Source organism: Eubalaena glacialis, chromosome 19, assembly GCF_028564815.1.
Source record: "Eubalaena glacialis isolate mEubGla1 chromosome 19, mEubGla1.1.hap2.+ XY, whole genome shotgun sequence".
Classification (NCBI taxonomy): domain Eukaryota; kingdom Metazoa; phylum Chordata; class Mammalia; order Artiodactyla; family Balaenidae; genus Eubalaena; species Eubalaena glacialis.
The window spans coordinates 48,951,569-48,971,259 of NC_083734.1; the positions used below are offsets into that span (position 1 = coordinate 48,951,569).

The window sequence follows — 19,691 nt, forward strand, 5'->3', positions numbered from 1 at the left end:
ATTTCTCTTCCAGATTTTTCATCGTTGGTGTATAGGAATGCAAGAGATTTCTGTGCATTAATTTTGTATCCTGCTACTTTACCAAATTCATTGATTAGCTCTAGTAGTTTTCTGGTAGCATTTTTAGGATTCTCTATGTGTAGTGTCATGTTATCTGTAAACAGTGACAGTTTTACTTCTTTTCCGATTTGGATTCCTTTTATTTCTTTTTCTTCTCTGATTGCTGTGGCTAAAACGTCTAAAACTATGTTGAATAATAGTGGTGAGAGTGGGCAACCTTGTCTAGTTCCTGATCTTAGAGGAAATGGTTTCAGTTTTTCACCATTGAGAACGATGTTGTCTGTGGGTTTGTCATATATGGCCTTTATTATGTTGAAGTACATTCTCTCTATGCCTACTTTCTGGAGGGGTTTTATCATAAATCAGTGTTGATAAAAGCTTTTTCTGCATCTATTGAGATGATCATATGGTTTTTATCCTTCAATTTGTTAATATGGTTTATCACATTGATTGATTTGCATATATTGAAGAATCCTTTCATTCCTGGGATAAACCCCACTTGATCATGGTGTGTGATCCTTTTAATGTGCTGTTGGATTCTGTTTGCTAGTATTTTGTTGAGGATTTTTACATCTGTGTTCATCAGTGATATTGGCCTGTAGTTTTCTTTTTTTGTGACATCTTTGTGTGGTTTTAGTATCAGGGTGATGGTGGCCTCGTAGAATGAGTTTGGGAGTGTTCCTCCCTCTGCTGTATTTTGGAAGAATTTGAGAAGGATAGGTGTTAGCTCTTCTCTAAATGTTTCATAGAATTCGCCTGGGAAGCCATCTGGTCCTGGGCTTTTGTTTGTTGGAAGATTTTTAATCACAGTTTCAATTTCAGTGCTTGTGATTGGTCTGTTTATATTTTCTATTTCTTCGTGGTTCAGTCTTAGAAGGTTGTGCTTTTCTAAGAATTTGTCCATTTCTTCCAGGTTGTCCATTTTATTGGCATACAGTTGCTTGTAGTAATCTCGCATGATCCTCTGTATTTCTGCAGTGTCAGTTGTTACTTCTGCTTTCTCATTTCTAATTCTGTTGATTTGAGTCTTCTCCCTTTTTTTCTTGATGAGTCTGGCTAATTAATGGTTTATCAATTTTGTTTCTCTTCTCAAAGAACCAGCTTTTAGTTTTATTGATCTTTGCTACTGTTTCTTTCATTTCTTCTTCATTTATATCTGCTCTGATCTTTATGATTTCTTTCCTTCTGCTAACTTCGGGGGTTTTTTGTTTTTTTTTCTCTAATTGCTTTAGGTGTAACATTAGGTTGTTTATTTGAGATTTTTCTTGTTTCTTGAGGTAGGATTGTATTGCTCTAAACTTCCCTCTTAGAACTGCTTTTGCTGCATCCCATAGGTTTTGGGTCGTCATGTTTTCATAGTCATTTGTTTCTAGGTATTTTTTGATTTCCTCTTTGATTTCTTCAGTGATCTCTTGGTTATTTAGTAGTGTATTGTTTAGCCTCTGTGTGTTTGTATTTTTTACAGTTTTTTTCCTGTAATCGATATCTAGTCTCATAGCGTTGTGGTCGGAAAAGATACTTGATACGATTTCAGTTTTCTTAAATTTACCAAGGCTTGACATGTGACCCAAGATATGATCTATCCTGGAGAATATTCCATGAGCACTTGAGAAGAAAGTGTATTCTGTTGTTTTTGGATGGAATGTCCTATAAAGGTCAATTAAGTCCATCTTGTTTAATGTGTCATTTAAAGCTTGTGTTTACTTATTTATTTTCATTTAGGATGATCTGTCCATTGGTGAAAGTGGGGTATTAAAGTCCCCTACTATTATTGTGTTACTGACAATTTCCTCTTTTATGGCTGTTTGCATTTGCCTTATTTATTGAGGTGCTCCTATGTTGGGTGCATAAATATTTACAATTGTTATATCTTCTTTTTGGATTGATCCCTTGATCGTTATGTAGTGTCCTTCTTTGTCTGTTGTAATAGTCTTTATTTTAAAGTCTATTTTTTCTGATATGAGAATTGCTACTCCAGCTGTCTTTTGATTTCCATTTGCATGGAATATCTTTTTCCATCCCCTCACTTTCAGTCTGTATGTGCCCCTAGGTCTGAAGTAGGTCTCTTGTAGACAGCATATATACGGGTCTTGTTTCTGTATCCATTCAGCCAGTCTATGTCTTTTGGCTGGAGCATTTAATCCATTTACATTTAAGGTAGTTATCGACATGTATGTTCCTATTACCATTTTCTTAGTTGTTCTGGGTATGTTGTTGTAGGTCTTTTCCTTCTCTTGTGTTTCCTGCCTAGAGAAGTTCATTTAGCATTTGTTGTAAAGCTGGTTTGGTGGTTGTGAATTCTCTTAGCTTTTGCTTGTTTGTAAAGGTTTTAATTTCTCTGTCGAATCTGAATGAGATCCTTGCCGGGTAGAGTAATCTTGGTTGTAGGTTTTTCCCTTTCATCACTTTAAATAAATTTATTTATTTTTATTTTTGGCTGTGTTGGGTCTTCATTGCTGCACACGGGCTTTCTCTAGTTGCAGCAAGCAGGGGTTACTCTTCATTGTGGTGTGTGGGCTTCTCATTGCGGTGGTTTCTCTTGCTGTGGAGCATGGGCTCTAAAGTGCAGGCTCAGTAATTGTCGCTCACGGGCTTAGTTGCTCCACGGCATGTGGGATCTTCCCGGACCAGGGCTTGAACCTGGGTCCCCTGCATTGGCAGGAGGATTCTTAACCACTGTGCCACCAGGGAAGCCCCTTTTCATCACTTTAAATATGTCCTGCCACTCTCTTCTGGCTTGCAGAGTTTCTGCTGAAAGATCAGCTGTTAACCTTATGGGGATTCCCTTGTATGTTATTTGTTGCTTTTCCCTTGCTGCTTTTAATGTTTTTTCTTTGTACTTAATTTTTGATAGTTTGATTAATATGTGTCTTGGCATGTTTCTCCTTGGATTTATCCTGTATGGGACTCTGCGCTTCCTGGACTTGACTATTTCCTTTCCCGTATTAGGGAAGTTTTCACTATAATCTCTTCAAATATTTTCTCAGTCCTTTTCTTTTTCTCTTCTTCTTCTGGGACCCCTATAATTCAAATGTTGGTGAGTTTAATGTTGTCCCAGAGATCTCTGAGACGTAGACTGTCCTCAATTCTTTTCATTCTTTTTTCTTTATTCTGCTCTGTGATACTTACTTCCACCATTTTATCCTCCAGGTCACTTATCCATTCTTCTGCCTCAGTTATTCTGCTATTGATTCTTTCTAGAGAATTTTTAATTTCATTTATTGTGTTGTTCGTCATTGTTTGTTTGCTCTTTAGTTCTTCTGGGTCCTTGTTAAACGTTTCTTGTATTTTCTCCATTCTGTTTCCAAGATTTTGGATCATCTTTACTGTCATTACTCTGAATTCTTTTTCAGGTAGCCTGCCTATTTATTTCCTCTTCATTTGGTCTGGTGGGTTTTTACCTTGCTCCTTCATCTGCTGTGTGTTTCTCTGTCTTCTCATTTTGCTTAACTTACTGTGTTTGGGGTCTCCTTTTCTCAGGCTGCAGGTTCGTAGTTCCCGTTGTTTTTGGTGTCTGCCCCCAGTGGGTAAGGTTGGTTCAGTGGGTTGTGTAGGCTTCCTGGTGGAGGGGACTGGTGCCTGTGTTCTGGTGGATGAGGCTGGATCTTGTCTTTCTGGTGGGCAGGTCCACGTCTGGTGGTGTGTTTTGGGGTGTCTGTGAACTTACTATGATTTTAGGCAGCCTCTCTGCTAATGGGTGGGGTTGTGTTCCTGTCTTGCTAGTTGTTTGGCATAGGTTGTCCAGCACTGGAGCTTGCTGGTTGTTGAGTGGAGCTGGGTCTTAGCATTGAGACAGAGATCTCTGGGATAGCTCTCGCTGATTGATATTACGTGGGGCCGGGAGGTCTCTGGTGGTCCAGTGTCCTGAACTCAGCTCTCCCACCTCAGAGGCTCAGGCCTGACACCTGGCCGGAGCACCAAGACCCTGTCAGCCACACGGCTCAGAAGAAAAGGGAGATAAAAAAGAAAGAAAAATAAATGAATAAAATAATACAAAATTATTAAAATAAAAAATACTATTAAAATTAAAAAATTTTTTTAAGTAATAAAAAAAAAAGAGAGCAACCAAAACAATAAAGAAGTCCACCAATGATAGCAATCGCTAAAAACTATACTAAGATAAATATAAAAATCAGAAAGTGGTCAGTTGCATACAGCAAACCCCAAGTCTACAGTTGCTCCCAAAGTCCACTGCCTCAATTTTGGGATGATTCGTTGTCTGTTCAGGTATTCCACAGATGCAGGGTATCTCAAGTTGATTGTGGGGATTTAATCTGCTGCTCCTGAGGCTGCATGGAGAAATTTCCCTTTCTCTCCTTTGTTCTCACAGCTCCTGGGGTTCAGCTTTGGATTTGGCCCTACTTCTGCATGTAGGGCGCTCTCTGGCATCTGTTCTTTGCCCAGAGAGGAGGGGGTTAAAGGAGCGGCTGATGAGGGGGCTCTGGCTCACTCAGGCCAGGGAGAGGGAGGAGTAGGGAATGCGGGGCGAGCCTGCGGTGGCCGAGGCGTGCCGTGTGTTCTCCCGGGGAAGTTGTCCCTGGATCACGGGACCCTGGCAGTGGCAGGCTGCACAGGCCCCTGGGAGGGGAGGTGTGGATAGTGACCTGTGCTTGCACACAGGATTCTTGGTGGCTGCAGTAGCAGCCTTAGCGTTTCATGCCCATCTCTGGTGTCCACGTTGATAGCCGCGGCTCATGCCCGTCTCTGGAGCTCATTTAGGTGGTGCTCTGAATCCCCTCTTCTCGTACATCCAGAAACAATGGTCTCTTGACTCTTAGGCAGGTCCAGACTTTTTCTCGGACTCCTTCCTGGTTAGCTGTGGCACACTATCCCCCTTCAGGCTGTGTTCATGCAGCCAACCCCAGTCCTCTCCCTGGGATCTGATGCCCCCACCTGCCCTGGCAGGTGAGCAGAGAAGCCTCTCAGGCTTGTGAGTGCTGGTCGGCAGCGATCCTCTGTGCGGGAATCTCTCCACTTTGCCCTCTGCACCCCTGTTGCTGCGCTCTCCTCTGTGGCTCCGAAGCTTCCCCGCCCCCGTCACCCCCCATCTCCGCCAGTGAAGGGGCTTCCTAGTGTGTGGAAACTTTTCCTCCTTCACAGCTCCCTCCCGGAGGTGCAGGTCCCGTCCCTATTCTTTTGTCTCTGTTTTTTCTTTTTTTCTTTTGCCCTACCCAGGTACGTGGGGAGTTTCTTGCTTTTGGGGAAGTCTGAGGTCTTCTGCCAGCGTTCAGTAGGTGTTCTGTAGGAGTTGTTCCACATGTAGATGTATTTTTGATGTATTTGTGGGAAGGAAGGTGATCTCCACGTTTTACTCCTCTGCCATCTTGAAGGTCCTCCTCTTTCCTACAGATTCTTACGTCTCTATTAGGGAAGACCTTTCAATATTTCCTTTAGTATAGGTTTAGTATTGCTGTATTCTTTTAGTTTTTGCTTGTCTGAGAAATTCTTTATCTCTCCTTCTATTCTAAATGATAACTTTGCTGGGTGGAGTGTCCTAGGTTGCAGATTTTTCCCTTTCAGGATTTTGAATGTATCTTGCCTCTCCCTTCTGGCCTGCAACATTTCTGTAGAGAAATCAGCTGATACCCTTATGGGGGTTCCCTTGTAATTAACTTTTTGTTTTTCTCTTGCTGCCTTTAGAATCCTCTCTTTATCTTTAACTTTTGCCATTTTTATTATAACACATCTTGGTGTAGGTCTGTTTGGGTTTATCTTGTTTGCCACCCTCTGTGCTTCCTATATCTGGATATGTTTCCTTCTTAAGGTTTGGGAATTTTTCAGCCATAATTTCTTCAAATAAATTTTCAATCCCCTTTTCTCTTTCTTCTCTTTCTAGGATCCCTGTTATATATAGATTGGCATGCTTTATATTATCCCATAGGTCTCTTATATTTCCTTCATTTTTTTTCGTTTGGGTTTCTGTCTGCTCTTCTTACTGGGTGATTTCCATTATTCTATCTTCCAGATCACTTATTTGTTCTTCTGCATTATTCATTCTGCTGTTCATAGCCTTTAGTTCAGCTTTCATCTCTTCTAATGAATTCTCTAATTTTTCTTGTCTTCTCCTTATAGTTTTTAGTTCCTTTTTATAGTAATCTGCATTTCTGTCGATAGCCTTTCTTAGTTCCTTCAGTATTTTCATTATCTCCTTTTTGAACTTGGTGTCTATTAGACTGAAGAGGTCTGTTGCATTGTTTGTTCTTTCAGAGGAATTCTCTCGATCTTTTAATTGGGAGTAGTTCCTCTGCTTCTTCACTTTAGTCATATTTCTTTTGCTGTATGAGTTTAGGAGAAACAATTATTTACTGTTGTCTTGGAGGGCTATTTTTATGTGGTATCGTCCCTGTGTAGCCTGTGTGGGTTTAATAATTTGGGGTGCAAGGGCTGTTTTTAGTATGGATGCCTGCCACCTCTTTCCTCAGTGTATGCCGGCCGTTATCCCCTTGATAGGAGGTGTGACTGGTGGTGTGACCAGAGCCTGCACTGGATATTGAGCGGGGCCTCCTCTTTGCTCTCTGGTTGTCACTGTCCTGTCAGGGGCAGGGTCTGCTCCCTAGCTGTTGGAGTGGAAGCCCCCAGATCTGTTTCTGAGCTGCATTTCTGGTCTGCAGTGTGAGGTAGGTGTGATTGGAGGGCTCCCACTGGGAGCGGAGCCACTGAGTATTCCTCCGCTGGAGCTGTTCATCTGTGAGTACCCTCTGCTGTGTCACCTTTCACCCATTGTGCGAGCTCACAGAGTACAGTGTTTTTGGCGTAGCCCCTGGCCCCACCTCAACCGTGGGTACACCAGCAGCAGGCCCTGGTATCTGTCCGGCGTTGTGTTCGCATGGCCAGCAGCGCAGATCCGCTGAAGTCAGGTCCCAGGACTGCAGTAGGCGTGTACCTGGACCTGCTGTGGGAGCTGTGGAGGCAGCTCAGACCCTGGCTGGGCTCAGCCCCCACGTATACTGGCCCACAACGCCCACAGCTGCTAAAGCCAGACCCATCCCAGCCGCGGGAGCACCTGTGGTCCGTTTGGTTCTTCCACAGGCACTGAATTTACAAAGTTGGCAGCAGAGGTCTAAATCCGTGGTTCACGCAGCTGCTGGGAGAGATTTCAGCTCTGCTCGTGAGTCGCACAGCCCCTGGGGCTCAGCTGTGGTTTCAGCCACACCTCTGCATGTGGGCCACCCACTGGCGTTGCTCCTGGGGATGCCGAGGTGGCCGGGGCACACAAGCCTGTCCAGGCGGGAGGGGGCTAGGGTGGCAGCTGTGGCTCGCAAGCCTGCCCAGGCAGTGGCCAGTGCCTGGGGAAGGAGGCCGCAATGGCAGCCCCACCCCTCCCTTCGCACACCACTTAACATTGGTGCTTTGGTTCTGTGGCGGCCCAGGCTTCTTCTGAGAACGCTACTACTTGGGGCGCTCCCCACTCCAGCCCCTTCAGGCTGTCTCCATGCAGCCAGCAGCAGTCCTCTCCCCGGGCCTGTTCTCTAAACCCCGCATTCCAGCACCCTCCCCCCACCCCCATACCAGCAGAGGAGCTTCTCATGCTGAGCCTCCCAGGGTGGTGGCACAGACCTTCCGTGTAGGTCTCTCTCTGTCCTGCCTGCCACAAACTGGTTGTTGCGCTCTCTGAGCCTCTGAAGCTCCTTTTCTGTCCCAGCTAATCTCCCTGCTGGTGATGGGACTTTCCAGGGTATGGGAACTTCTCTCCTTCAGCTCCTTCCCAAGGGTGTGGGTCCCATACCACTTCCTCTTTTTTTAATTTTTAATTTTTAATTTTTGTATTTTTCTTAACTTTTCATTTATTTACTTATAAAATTAATTTTATTTATTTATTTTGGCTGCATTGGGTCTTCGTTGCTGCGCGCGGGCTTTCTCTAGTTGCGGTGAGCAGGGGCTACTCTTTGTTGCGTTGTGCAGGCTTCTCATTGTGGTGGCTTCTCTTCATACAGAGCACAGGCTCTAGGGCACATGGGCTTCAGTAGTTGTGGCACGTGGGCTCAGTAGTTGTGGCTCACAGGCTCTAGAGCGCAGGCTCAGTAGTTGTGGCTCACAGGCTTAGTTGCTCCATGGCATGTGGCATCTTCCTGGACTAGGGATCGAACCCGTGTCCCCTGCATTGGCAGGCAGATTCTTAACCACTGCACCACCAAGGAAGTCCCTGTAGATGTGTTCTTGGTATATTTGTGGGAAGAGGTGAGTTCCATGTCCTGCTACTCCACCACCTTGATTCTTCCCTCTCTTATTTTCTTTTTTTTTTCTAACATCTTTATTGGAGTATAATTGCTTTACAATGGTGTGTTAGTTTCTGCTGTATAACAAAGTGAATCAGCCATACATATACATATATCCCCATATCTCCTCCCTCTTGCATCTCCCTCCCTCCCACCCTCCCTATCCCACCCCTCTAGGTGGTCACAAAGCACCGAGCTGATCTCCCTGTGCTATGTGGCTGCTTCCCACTAGCTATCTGTTTTTCATTTGGTAGTGTATATATGTCCATGCCACTCTCTCACTTTGTCCCAGTTTACTCTTCCCCCTCCCCATGTCCTCAAGTCAGTTCTCTACATCTGCGTCTTTATTCCTGTCCTGCCCCTAGGTTCTTCATAACCTTTTTTTTTTTTTAAGGTTCCATATATATGTGTTAGCGTACAGTGTTTGTTTTTCTCTTTCTGACGTACTTCACTCTGTATGACAGACTCTAGGTCCATCCACTTCACTACAAATAACTCAGTTTCGTTTATCTTTATGTCTGAGTACTATTGCATTGTATACATGCGCCCCATCTCCCTCTGTTATTTTCTTTCTAGCAGATGATCAAGCATGTTCATGACTGGCTTCATTTAATCCTCAGAATAACAAAGAAGAATAGGCAGAACAACTATATATAAATATAATTTTTTAACTAATAAGAAAACTGAACCCTAACATAATTCAGATTCCTTCTCCAAATCACATTGATACTGTGTGGCAGAGCTGGGACTCAAATCTGATTTTTCTTGCTTAGTAGTCCTGAGAACTAGCTCTTGTCCAGTACATAATGCTGCCTTCCTCCTGTCATTTGCCAGGTTCTGTCAGTCTTTACAGTATCTCTTGCATCTGTTTCTTTCTATGTCCCCTATGGTCGTCTTACCTTATACCTTCGTTAACTCTTGCCTGATCTAAATTCTCTCCCTGCTTTAGGCTCCCTGCTCTCCCATTTATGTGGTATATAGCTACAGAGTAATTTTCCTGTCATGCGACTCCTCTTGCTCAGAAACTGTCACTTCATTGCTTATAAAGTGAAGTCCTTCTAGATCCCTCAGTTACTTGTTACCTGAAGTCTTCAGCCAGAATTCATCTCTCCTCTAAGGAAGTAGGGGAAAAAAAGAATCCAATATAGATGTGTTTTTGTTTGGCCTAAACATTGCTTTTTTAAAATATGAGCCACCATTTTTAAGATCAGGAGATTTTGTTGAAAAGATCAGACTCTTGAAAAGTGGAAAATCTGGCAAGACTAGGCCTGCATTCTTGTGTGGCAAAAAATAGGCTGTTGTTGAGGAAATAGCTGCCTGCTTTAGACAAGGCAGCCTTTTTCTACTTCACCCATCAGTCCCTATTGTCTTCTTGACACTGAGGCCATCGTTTAGAACCATTCACCATCACACTTGTGCTGTAATTTTCTTATAGTGGAGAAATATTTTTCTCGAGCTTGAGTCTCTTATCAAATATTAGAAAATAAGACTCAGAGCTATGTGTTACAAGAAAAATTAGGGCATGCTTCTTTAGAATATTCCTACTTACTAAAGTGCAAGCAAAGCATGTCTGTGTCAAAAGAATAGAACTTTTCTTATCCTGGCTTACTTCATTCATTGCCACATTGGTACCTATTGAGTATTTTGAGTTTCCCACCTTTGATTTAGAACATCTTGAATTACTTTCCGAAGAATATATACATAGAAGGTAGCAGAGCCAGGATTCAACTCCAAAGCCCATATTCTTTTTGCTATGTCGTTCAGTATCTGAGTTCTTGTAGCTTTGTGTATTTCTGCCATAATGCTTAACCAAAACTACTCAGAACATACATGTGCTTTGCAACATGGTAGCAATTTAGTAAATAGAGTATGTTAAATGATTCTCTCTAGAACCAAAGGCAATAAATAAATGGTTTGTCGTGTTTGAGATGTCTTATACATGTCTTTTTTTTCCCCCCCCCATCTTTTTGAGATACGGACATTTCCCAAAGGGCTATGTTTGTCATTTCTTCAGATCCCTAGTGATGAATTAGAATAAAAATCAACTTTTGATTTTCTACGTTTAAATTTAGATTTAATGTTTGGTAGTGCAAGCTGGCATAGCCCTTTTTGAGTAGGAGTATCCAAGAATGGCCCAAATTCTCTTGCTTGGAATTTCAAGTAGTTGAAACTGTTTGGAGGTTAAATCTTTCTGATATAGTATCATTCTTCTGGGTATTTTTTTGGTATAGTATCCAAAGGGGTTTTGCTGATTTTAGGACAGAGAGATTGGATATTATCTGATCTTGGGGGGAGTGTGTTGCCAGGGTATTGTATTAATCCCTGATCTCAGGTGTAAACTTTTCTAGTGTTTGAACTAGATGAAGATTGATTTTTAGCTAGTGTTTCAAAAAAGATTTATGTAGGCTAAAAAAATATGTTCTGTAAGTGTTTGTGGCCCTTTTCTTATGTTACATTGCATAGTCATCTTCGCTTCAGCTGTAGCCTTTACTATATCTTACGTGTGGCTCAGTCCCTTGAAAAATAGAGTGTTGATGTGTAATATTTCTTTTTAAAATAATTCTTCTTTATCAGGAACTTTTGATTAGATAGAACATCTGACTATGCCAGGTTATATATAGTGGCATTTTATTACATCAAAGGAGTCAGAAAAACTCATGTTGCTTTGTAACAAGAAACAGTTATGCAGGATGTGTTTTAACCTTGGGGAAAATTACTTAATTCTTCTGACCTTGATTTTCACATGTATAAAACAAAGAATTAATTTAGATCAGTAATTATCAATTTGCTATGTATAAGAATTGCCTATGGAAAATGGAAAAACTACATGAATTTAAGTCCACCCCAAAGGGTTCTGATGTAGTAGGTTTATTTAGATTAAGGTTTTTCAACCTCAGGATTATTGACATTTAGGGCTGGATAATTCTATGTTTTGTGGGCTGTCCTGTGCATTGTAGGATGTTTAGCAGCATCTATGGCCTTTACTCACTAGATGTTAGTAACAATCCCCCACCCCAAGTTATGACAACCAGAAATGTCTCCTGACATTGCCAGATGTCCACGGGGGACAAAATCACCCCAGGCTGAGAACCACCTTCCCAGAGCAAGATCTAGAAATCTGCACTTTTTACTAGCCCCATTGGTAATTATATCATTAACTCTTAAAAGTGATCAATCAAGAATTTTTGCTAATTTTTCCATGCATGGTATATTTGCAGATAAAAATTAAACAATCCATGTACAGTCAAGTTTTTAGAACATTTGGGTATTTCTCTTTAAAAAATAATTGTCAAACAATTTGATTGCATCAGAATGCAGTTGTTAAAATGCATAGCTAAAACTGTGGTGGTGCTTGTTTGAATCTAAAAATTCTTTATAAAGAAATCTCCCTTTCAGTGTTTTTAGTTGGTGATTCCTTGCGGCCTTTTGTTTCATTAGGATCAAGCGGCTAGAGACATGAAGAGGCTTGAAGAAAAGGACAAGGAAAGAAAAAACGTAAAGTAAGTTGTTTTCTTCTCCCTCAAAAAAGTTACATAAAAATTGCTACAGTATTGCAAAGCCTATACCCCCAAAGTTTATAGAGAAAGATTAAAATGCACAAATGACTTAAAGTTATTCCTGTATCTTGAATAATATTTCTTGTAGTAATTAAAAAGCATTCTTTTTGGTATTCAACTATAAATAGTTTTTAGTAAACACAAGAATGAGTGACAGAGAGAATCAAGAGAGCATCAATACTAAAGTTTGGGTTCATTTTTCAGTCTTGTCCCATAACTGATATAAAATAGGCTTATGCCTATGTGATTGATTTTAAGAAGTAATGGTGATTGTATACAAAAAACTATGTATATTTTTAATAAATAATAAAACCTAATTTATTTAAGGGGTGACATGCTTTAGCCACTAGTCAGAACTTGAAATACTTTATTTTCTAGGAAGGAGAATTCTCCTTGTCTCCTTGCTGAATATACTCTTCTTAAGGCTTTTTTACCAAGCACAGGGAAGCATGGTTGGACTTTTACCTCTACTTGGCAGTCAGTGCTCAGGCCCTCCCCAAGGTTCCTGTGCCATATGGAGGTTCAGCCCTCTCTTTGGCGCTTACTGTGTGCTGCATCCTCTTCCAGCTGCCCTTCACTGGCGGTGCTGCTTGCCTTAGGGATAGCAAGTGCTCTAGGTTAGGCAGAAAGTCTGATTAAGAAGAGATGCTTATGGGAACTAAGCAACCATACTGTCCACAGCTCCTGAGAGATGCAAGTGGCGATGGTCCACTTCTCCATGTGAACGGTTTGGGAGTTTTAGTCCCAAATTTTAAAAAGAGTTGATGTAGTTTTTCTCTCTGTCCCCAAGGATTTTGGCTGAATGCAGTTACTCCAGGGCTAGAAACTCTGGGGCACATTAAGAAAGTTGTGACAATCTTTTTAGTATATACCAAATGCAGGGTTTTTTTTTTAATGTAAAATGCTTTATATTAAACACTGTACTGTGTTTGTTGTACGGGGTTGACAAGGCTAGGGTCCTTGGGTATCTCTCTTCAAAAGTTTTTACTCCCTGTGTTCTTGTTAGTATTTGATGTTTCTAGGGGTACCATATCATCCCATTCAAAAGAAAAGCAAACTGTGGCTTATAGAGTGAAACCAGACGTATATGATGGATGGATAGTTTACAGTGTGCTTATTGCTGCTTTGTTATTGTTAGTGTTGAGAGTTCCTGTGCTGTATGGAATTCAACACTAATGTGCTATAAGTATGGAGCTGGGTATGTGGAACATTTGCAGGGAAGTTTGTTTCTCCGCTTGTTTTTCCAGGGGTATTCGAGATGACATTGAAGAGGAAGATGACCAAGTGAGTTCCTATGCAGTATTTCTTTTACTTTTACCCCACAAAATCTGTACTGGGGACAAGCTAGAGCTTGCCTTCACTGAAATGGCCATTCCTGACGTTCAGCAGGGAATGTCATTTGACTTGCTGCTTTTCTGCGTGTGTGACCAGTTGGTAATATAAAGATTCATGTGACTTTCCCCCATGTTGAAGATGGAACTTTTGATCAACTATGATATCAAAAGCAAATATGAGCTTTATTCAGCTTGATTTTTTTTAATCCAAAATTAATGTTTGTTCTGATAAATCAAGGAGTAGAGTAGAGTGGGATCTACGGATGGACTCTAGCAACATCTAACCTCTACCTGTTTCTAAGAGTTCTGTTTGTGATTCTTGTGTTTCAAGATGGAACATTAATTAAATGACTGTCCTTTAGTATTTTTTTTCGTTAGTATTTTTTTTTTCCCATTCAGTTGTGGGATGGTGAGAAGGGAACCAGAGTGAGCCTTTCCCAGGTTTGTGACCCTTCTAATCAGTGTCACCTTCCAAACTTGGATTGGTAAAGCCACAGCATGTGTTCCACAGCTCTGGGCAGGGTAGGTAGACACCCCACCCGAGGAAGGCTGTGGAACAGACAGATATATAAGTCTTCTTTTAAGCAAGCTAAATCATTTTATGGTAGTAACCGTCTCATTGATTTCCTCTGATTGTCCCTCTGAATACTGCTATTGTTAAAGGAATCATTGTTAGTAAGAGTCTTGGTAGGTGTTTAAACTGTGCAGTTATCTGTACACTGTGTGCACTAATTACAGGAGCAGAAATGTTCTCATTTATACTTGGGTATGATTATGTTCTTGTGCTTTCCTGCAGGAAGCTTATTTTCGGTACATGGCAGAGAATCCAACTGCTGGTGTGGTTCAAGAGGAGGAGGAGGATAATTTGGAATACGATAGTGATGGAAATCCAATTGCACCTTCCAAAAAAATCATTGATCCTCTTCCTCCCATTGATCATTCAGAGGTATGGTGTTTCTTGCTGAATTTGACTCTTCTTTCAAGCTGATACAGTTTTCTTTAGCTTTAATATTTAGGTTTTCTCAATATCCTGATTCGTACTCCTTATTATGTCATGAGACTATTTCTTTGGGCTCTTGTCATCTTTACCAAATGGTTGAGTCAGAAGGTGACTGAGTGGTTGAGACTTTGTAGCCTGTACTATTGAAGGTACAGCTGAGTCACTTGCTCACGTTCAGTTTTTTTCAAGCAATTGTACTTGTTTTCTACACCATCACTTACCATCTTCATTTCACAGTGGGTCTGTGGGCCTGCATTTGCTTGCTTGCTGGCTTTATTTATTTATTTATTTATTATTTTTTAATAAATTTATTTATTTTATGTATTTTTGGCTGTGTTGGGTCTTCGTTGCTGCGTGTGGGCTTTCTCTAGTTGTGGAGAGCGGGGGCTACTCTTCGTTGTGGTGCATGGGCTTCTCATTACTGTAGCTTCTCTTGTTGTGGAGCATGGGCTCTAGGCATGCGGGCTTCAGTAGTTGTGGCTCACGAGCTCTAGAGCACAGGCTCAATAGTTGTGGCGCACGGGCTTAGTTACTCAGCGGCATGTGGGATCTTCCCAGACCAGGGCTCGAACCTGTGTCCCCTGCATTGGCAGGCAGATTCTCAACCACTGCGCCACCAGCGAAGCCCCTGCATTTGCTTTTTAATTGCTGTGAATCTTTACTATTTCTCCCAGATCTGGGGCAGATGAGAGGCTGTTCCTTCAAAGTGGAACCAGGAATTACATGGTCCTTAAATCAGGAAAAGGAAACGAGGATATCAGTGTACTCACTTGGTTGGCGGGGGGGGGATCAGTATTTCATCCAGGTTAAATATCAGACTAGACCTTGCATACAGTGATTCTAGATCTAGAGCAGTGGTTCTCAAAGTGTGGCCCAAGGAGTCCTAGAAGGATCTTTTCACGGAGTCTACAAAGTCAAAAGAATTTTCATAGTAATGCTGAGATCATTTACCTTTTTCACTGTGTCAGCATTTGCACCAATGCCTAAAAGCAATGCTGATGCATTAACATGAATCAGGACAGTAGCACCAGTTGCTTCTCCCTGCCAGATCATCACAGTCACACACCGCTTCCCCCCAAAAAAACCAAAACAAATACAAACCAGTTTCACTTAAGACTATCCTTGATGAAACAGTAAAAATTATTTATTAAATCTTGACCTTTATGTTAACATGTCTTTTTATTCCGTGTGACAAAATGGGAAGGGCAAATCATTTCTGTTGTATGCCAAAATACGACAGTTGTCTCAAGGAAAGGCACTTAGGTGTTCGAGTTGTGAGCTAAGCTAGCTGCTTTTTTTTCATGGAACACCATTCTCACTTGAGAAAGTGACACTTCAAGGAAAGCAAAAGTGTCTATTGCCAATGATAGAAAATCAAGCTTTCAAGCAAAAATTAGAATTTGGGAAACTTACATTCACCACGGTGAGCTTGATAGCTTTCTAATACTTAAAGTCTGTTGATAATCAACCATGATATATGTAGTTTTTTAATTATATAATGAAATGTTTTGGATGATCTGCAGACCATCTCAGTGAACCATTGTTTTCAAATGGCCAATACACGATGTTACAAGATCATGCATGAGTAAAGGCTCCATTCAAAGTGCATGATAGACTGATGAATTATAATGTAACGGAATGTAAAAGTTCGTTGATACAGTTTCAGATTACACAATGAAAATAACCTTTAAGAAATGTCCACTTGTCAAGGTTTAGTGTAGTATTGAAGAGTTAAAGTCCACAAGCATCTGAAAAGATTAATAAATACTTCTTTCCCTTTTCCAACTACATATCTTTGTGGGGCCAGATTTTCTTCCTTGGCTTTAATCAAAACAACATTGCAACAATTTGAATGCAGTAGGAAATATTTTCTTAGACATTAGAAAAATTTGCAAAAATGTAAAGGAATGTTATAAGAAAAGTTATTTTTATTAAAGCATTTATGTTAAAGTGTGATGGGTTTGTTGTGGGTTTTTTTTAACATCTTAATTGGAGTATAATTGCTTTACAGTGTTGTGTTAGTTTCTGCTGTATAACAAAGTGAATCAGCTATATGCATACGTATATCCCCATATCCCCTCCCTCTTGCGTCTCCCTCCCACCCTCCCTATCCCACCCCTCTAGGTGGTCGCAGAGCACGGAGCTGATCTCCCTCTGCTATGCAGCTGCTTCCCACTAGCTATCTGTTTTACATTTGGTAGTGTATATATGTCAGTGATACTCTCTCACTTCGTCCCAGCTTACCCTTCCCCCTCGCCTTGTCCTCAAGTCCATTCTCTATGTCTGTGTCTTTATTTCTGTCCTGCCCCTAGGTTCATTAGAACCATTTCTTTTTTTAGATTCCATATATATATGTTAGCATATGGTATTTATTTTTCTCTTTCTGACTTACTTCACTCTGTATGACAGACTCTAGGTCCATGCACCTCACTACAAATAACTCAGTTTCTTTTCTTTTTATGGCTGAGTAATATTCCATTGTATACATGTGCCACATCTTCTTTATCCATTCATCTGTCGATGGACACTTAGGTTGCTTCCATGTCCTGGCTATTGTAAATAGAGCTGCAGTGAACATTGTGGTACATGACTCTTTTTGAATTATGGTTTTCTCAGGGTATACTGGGATCGCTGGGTTGTATGGTAGTTCTATTTTTAGTTTTTTAAGGAACCTCCATACTGTTCTCCATAGTGGCTGTATCAATTTACATTCCCACCAACAGTGCAAGAGGGTTCCCTTTTCTCCACACCCTTTCCAGCATTTATTGTTTGTAGATTTTTTGATGGTGGCCATTCTGACCAGTGTGAGGAGATACCTCATTGTAGTTTTTCTTTTTTTAAAAAAAAATAGTGTCTTTTAAAAATTAATTAATTAATTTATTTATTTATGGCTGTGTTGGGTCTTCATTTCTGTGCGAGGGCTTTCTCTAGTTGCGGCAAGTGGGGCCCACTCTTCATCGCGGTGCGTGGGCCTGTCACTATCGCGGCCTCTCTTTTTGCGGAGCACAGGCTCCAGACGCGCAGGCTCAGTAATTGTGGCTCACGGGCCTAGTTGCTCCGCGGCATGTGGGATCTTCCCAGACCAGGGCTCGAACCCGTGTCCCCTGCATTGGCAGGCAGATTCTCAACCACTGCGCCACCAGGGAAGCCCCTCATTGTAGTTTTGATTTGCATTTCTCTAATGATTAGTGATACTGAGCATCTTTTCATGTGTTTGTTAGCAATCTGTATATCTTCTTTGGAGAAATGTCTGTTTAGGTCTTCTGCCCATTTTTGGATTGGGTTGTTTGTTTTTTTGATATTGAGCTGCTTGTATATTTTGGAGATTAATCCTTTGTCAGTTGCTTCGTTTGCAAATATTTTCTCCCATTCTGTGAGTTGTCTTTTCATCTTTTTTTAATAACTTTATTTATTTATTTATTATTTTTGGCTGTGTTGGGTCTTCTTTGCTGCGCGCAGGCTCTCTCTAGTTGCGGCCAGCGCGGGTTACTCTTCATTGCTGTGTGCGGGCTTCTCATTGCAGTGGCTTCTCTTGTTGCGGAGCACGGGCTCTAGGCGTGCGGGCTTCAGTAGTTGTGGCTCATGGGCTTCAGTAGTTGTGGCTCGCAGGCTCTAGAGCACAGGCTCAGTAGTTGTGGCGCACGGTCTTAGTTGCTCCACGGTATGTGGGAATCTTCCCGGACCAAGGCTTGAACCCGTGTCCCCTGCATTGGCAGGCGGATTCTTAGCCACTGTGCCACCAGGGAAGTCCCTTTTCATCTTTTTTATGGTTTCCTTTGCTGTGCAAAAGCCTTTAAGTTTCATTAGGTCCCTTTTATTTTTATTTCCCTTTCTCTAAGAGGTGGGTCAAAAAAGGATCTTGCTGTGATTTATGTCATAGAGTGTTCTCCCTGTGTTTTCCTTTAAGAGTTTTATAGTGTCTGCCCTTACATTTAAGTCTTTAATCCATTTTGAGTGTATTTTTGTGTATGGTGTTAAGAAGTGTTCTGATTTCATTCTTTTACATGTAGCTGTCCAGTTTTCCCTGCACCACTTATTGAAGAGGCTGTCTTTTCTCCATTGTATCCTCTTTCCTCCTTTATCAAAGATAAGGTGACCATATGTGCGTGGGTTTATCTCTGGGCTTTCTATCCTGTTCCATTGATTGATATTTCTGTTTTTGTGCCAGTACCATACTGTCTTGATTACTGTAGGTTTGTAGTGTAGTCTGAAGTCAGCCTGATTCCTCCAGCTCCGTTTTTCTTTCTCCAGATCGTTTTGGCTACTCGGGGTCTTTTGTGTTCCCATACAAATTGTGCAATTTTTTGTTCTAATTCTGTGAAAAATGCCATTGGTAGTTTGATAGGGATTGCATTGAATCTGTAGATTGCTTTGGGTAGTATAGTCGTTTTCACAATGTTGATTCTTCCAATCCAGGAACATAGTATACCTCTCCATCTGTTTGTGTCATCTTTAATTTCTTTCATCAGTGTTTTAATAGTTTTCTGCATACAGGTGTTTTGTCTCCTTAGGTAGGTTTATTCCTAGGTATTTTATTCTTTTTGTTGCACTGGTAAATGGGAGTGTTTCCTTAATTTCTCTTTCAGATTTTTCATCGTTAGTGTATAGGAATGCAAGAGATTTTTGTGCATTAATTTTGTATCCTGCTACTCTACCAAATTCATTGATTAGCTCTAGTAGTTTTCTGGTAACATCTTTAGGATTCTCTATGTATAGTATCATGTTATCTGCAAACAGTGGCAGTTTTACTTCTTTTCCAATTTGGATTCCTTTTATTTCTTTTTCTTCTCTGATTGCTGTGACTAAAATTTCCAAAACTATGTTGAATAATAGTGGTGAGTGTGGGCAACCTTGTCTTGTTCCTGATCTTAGAGGAAATGGTTTCTGTATTTCACCATTGAGAACGATGTTGCCTGTGGGTTTGTCATATATGGCCTTTATTATGTTGAGGTAGGTTCCCGGGTTTGTTGTTACTTTATCATGAGTTATAAATTTAAAATTTGTCTGTTTTAAGTTTAATACAGTAAATATCAATAGATTTAACCTACATAAACAAAAGCTCATTGTGTTTCTGTTAAGTGTAAAGGGTACCTGAGACTAAAAAGTTTGAGAACTACTGGTCTAGACTGGAGTATGGGTTATATTCAGCTTTTTAAATGTTTCCTTTTGCACAGCTGTTACCACATAAGGAGTTGGCATTTTACATGTGGCAAGTTAAACTAAATATCTGAAACTGATCTAGGAGGATGCATGCATGATAAAGAGTGAAAATCTAATAAGGAAAAAAGCTCAAGTATTTGAAATATTCATTTAATAAAATATTTGAGATATTTGACAAAGTGCTCAAACTTAATTATCCTGCCTGGGGTATCCCACAGTTGTCCTAATATAATGGGAAGTCTGCCGGGAGAGACCAGATATGAAAAAAGGACACCCCTTTCTTCACATTCTTCTTCTTTTTTTTCCCGCTCTTCTGGGTTAAAAAAAAAAATTGTGTGTAAAAAATTTACATATTTGTAAATTT

General features: G+C 40.9%; 1 protein-coding gene across 3 annotated transcripts in view; it reads left to right on the forward strand.

Moving 5' to 3' along the window:
* Positions 1–19,691, forward strand: part of DDX42 (DEAD-box helicase 42) — a 53,595-nt gene that overhangs the window by 19,772 nt on the left and 14,132 nt on the right. For 2 of the 3 annotated variants that reach the window (XM_061175540.1, XM_061175539.1), the window contains exons 4-6: positions 11,715–11,776; positions 13,081–13,117; positions 13,964–14,113. In XM_061175540.1, coding sequence (XP_061031523.1) covers positions 11,715–11,776; positions 13,081–13,117; positions 13,964–14,113 — 249 coding nt within the window. Of the gene's footprint in view, positions 1–11,714; positions 11,777–13,080; positions 13,118–13,963; positions 14,114–19,691 lie in introns of those variants that run through there. The other variant, XM_061175541.1, reaches the window with a different exon arrangement.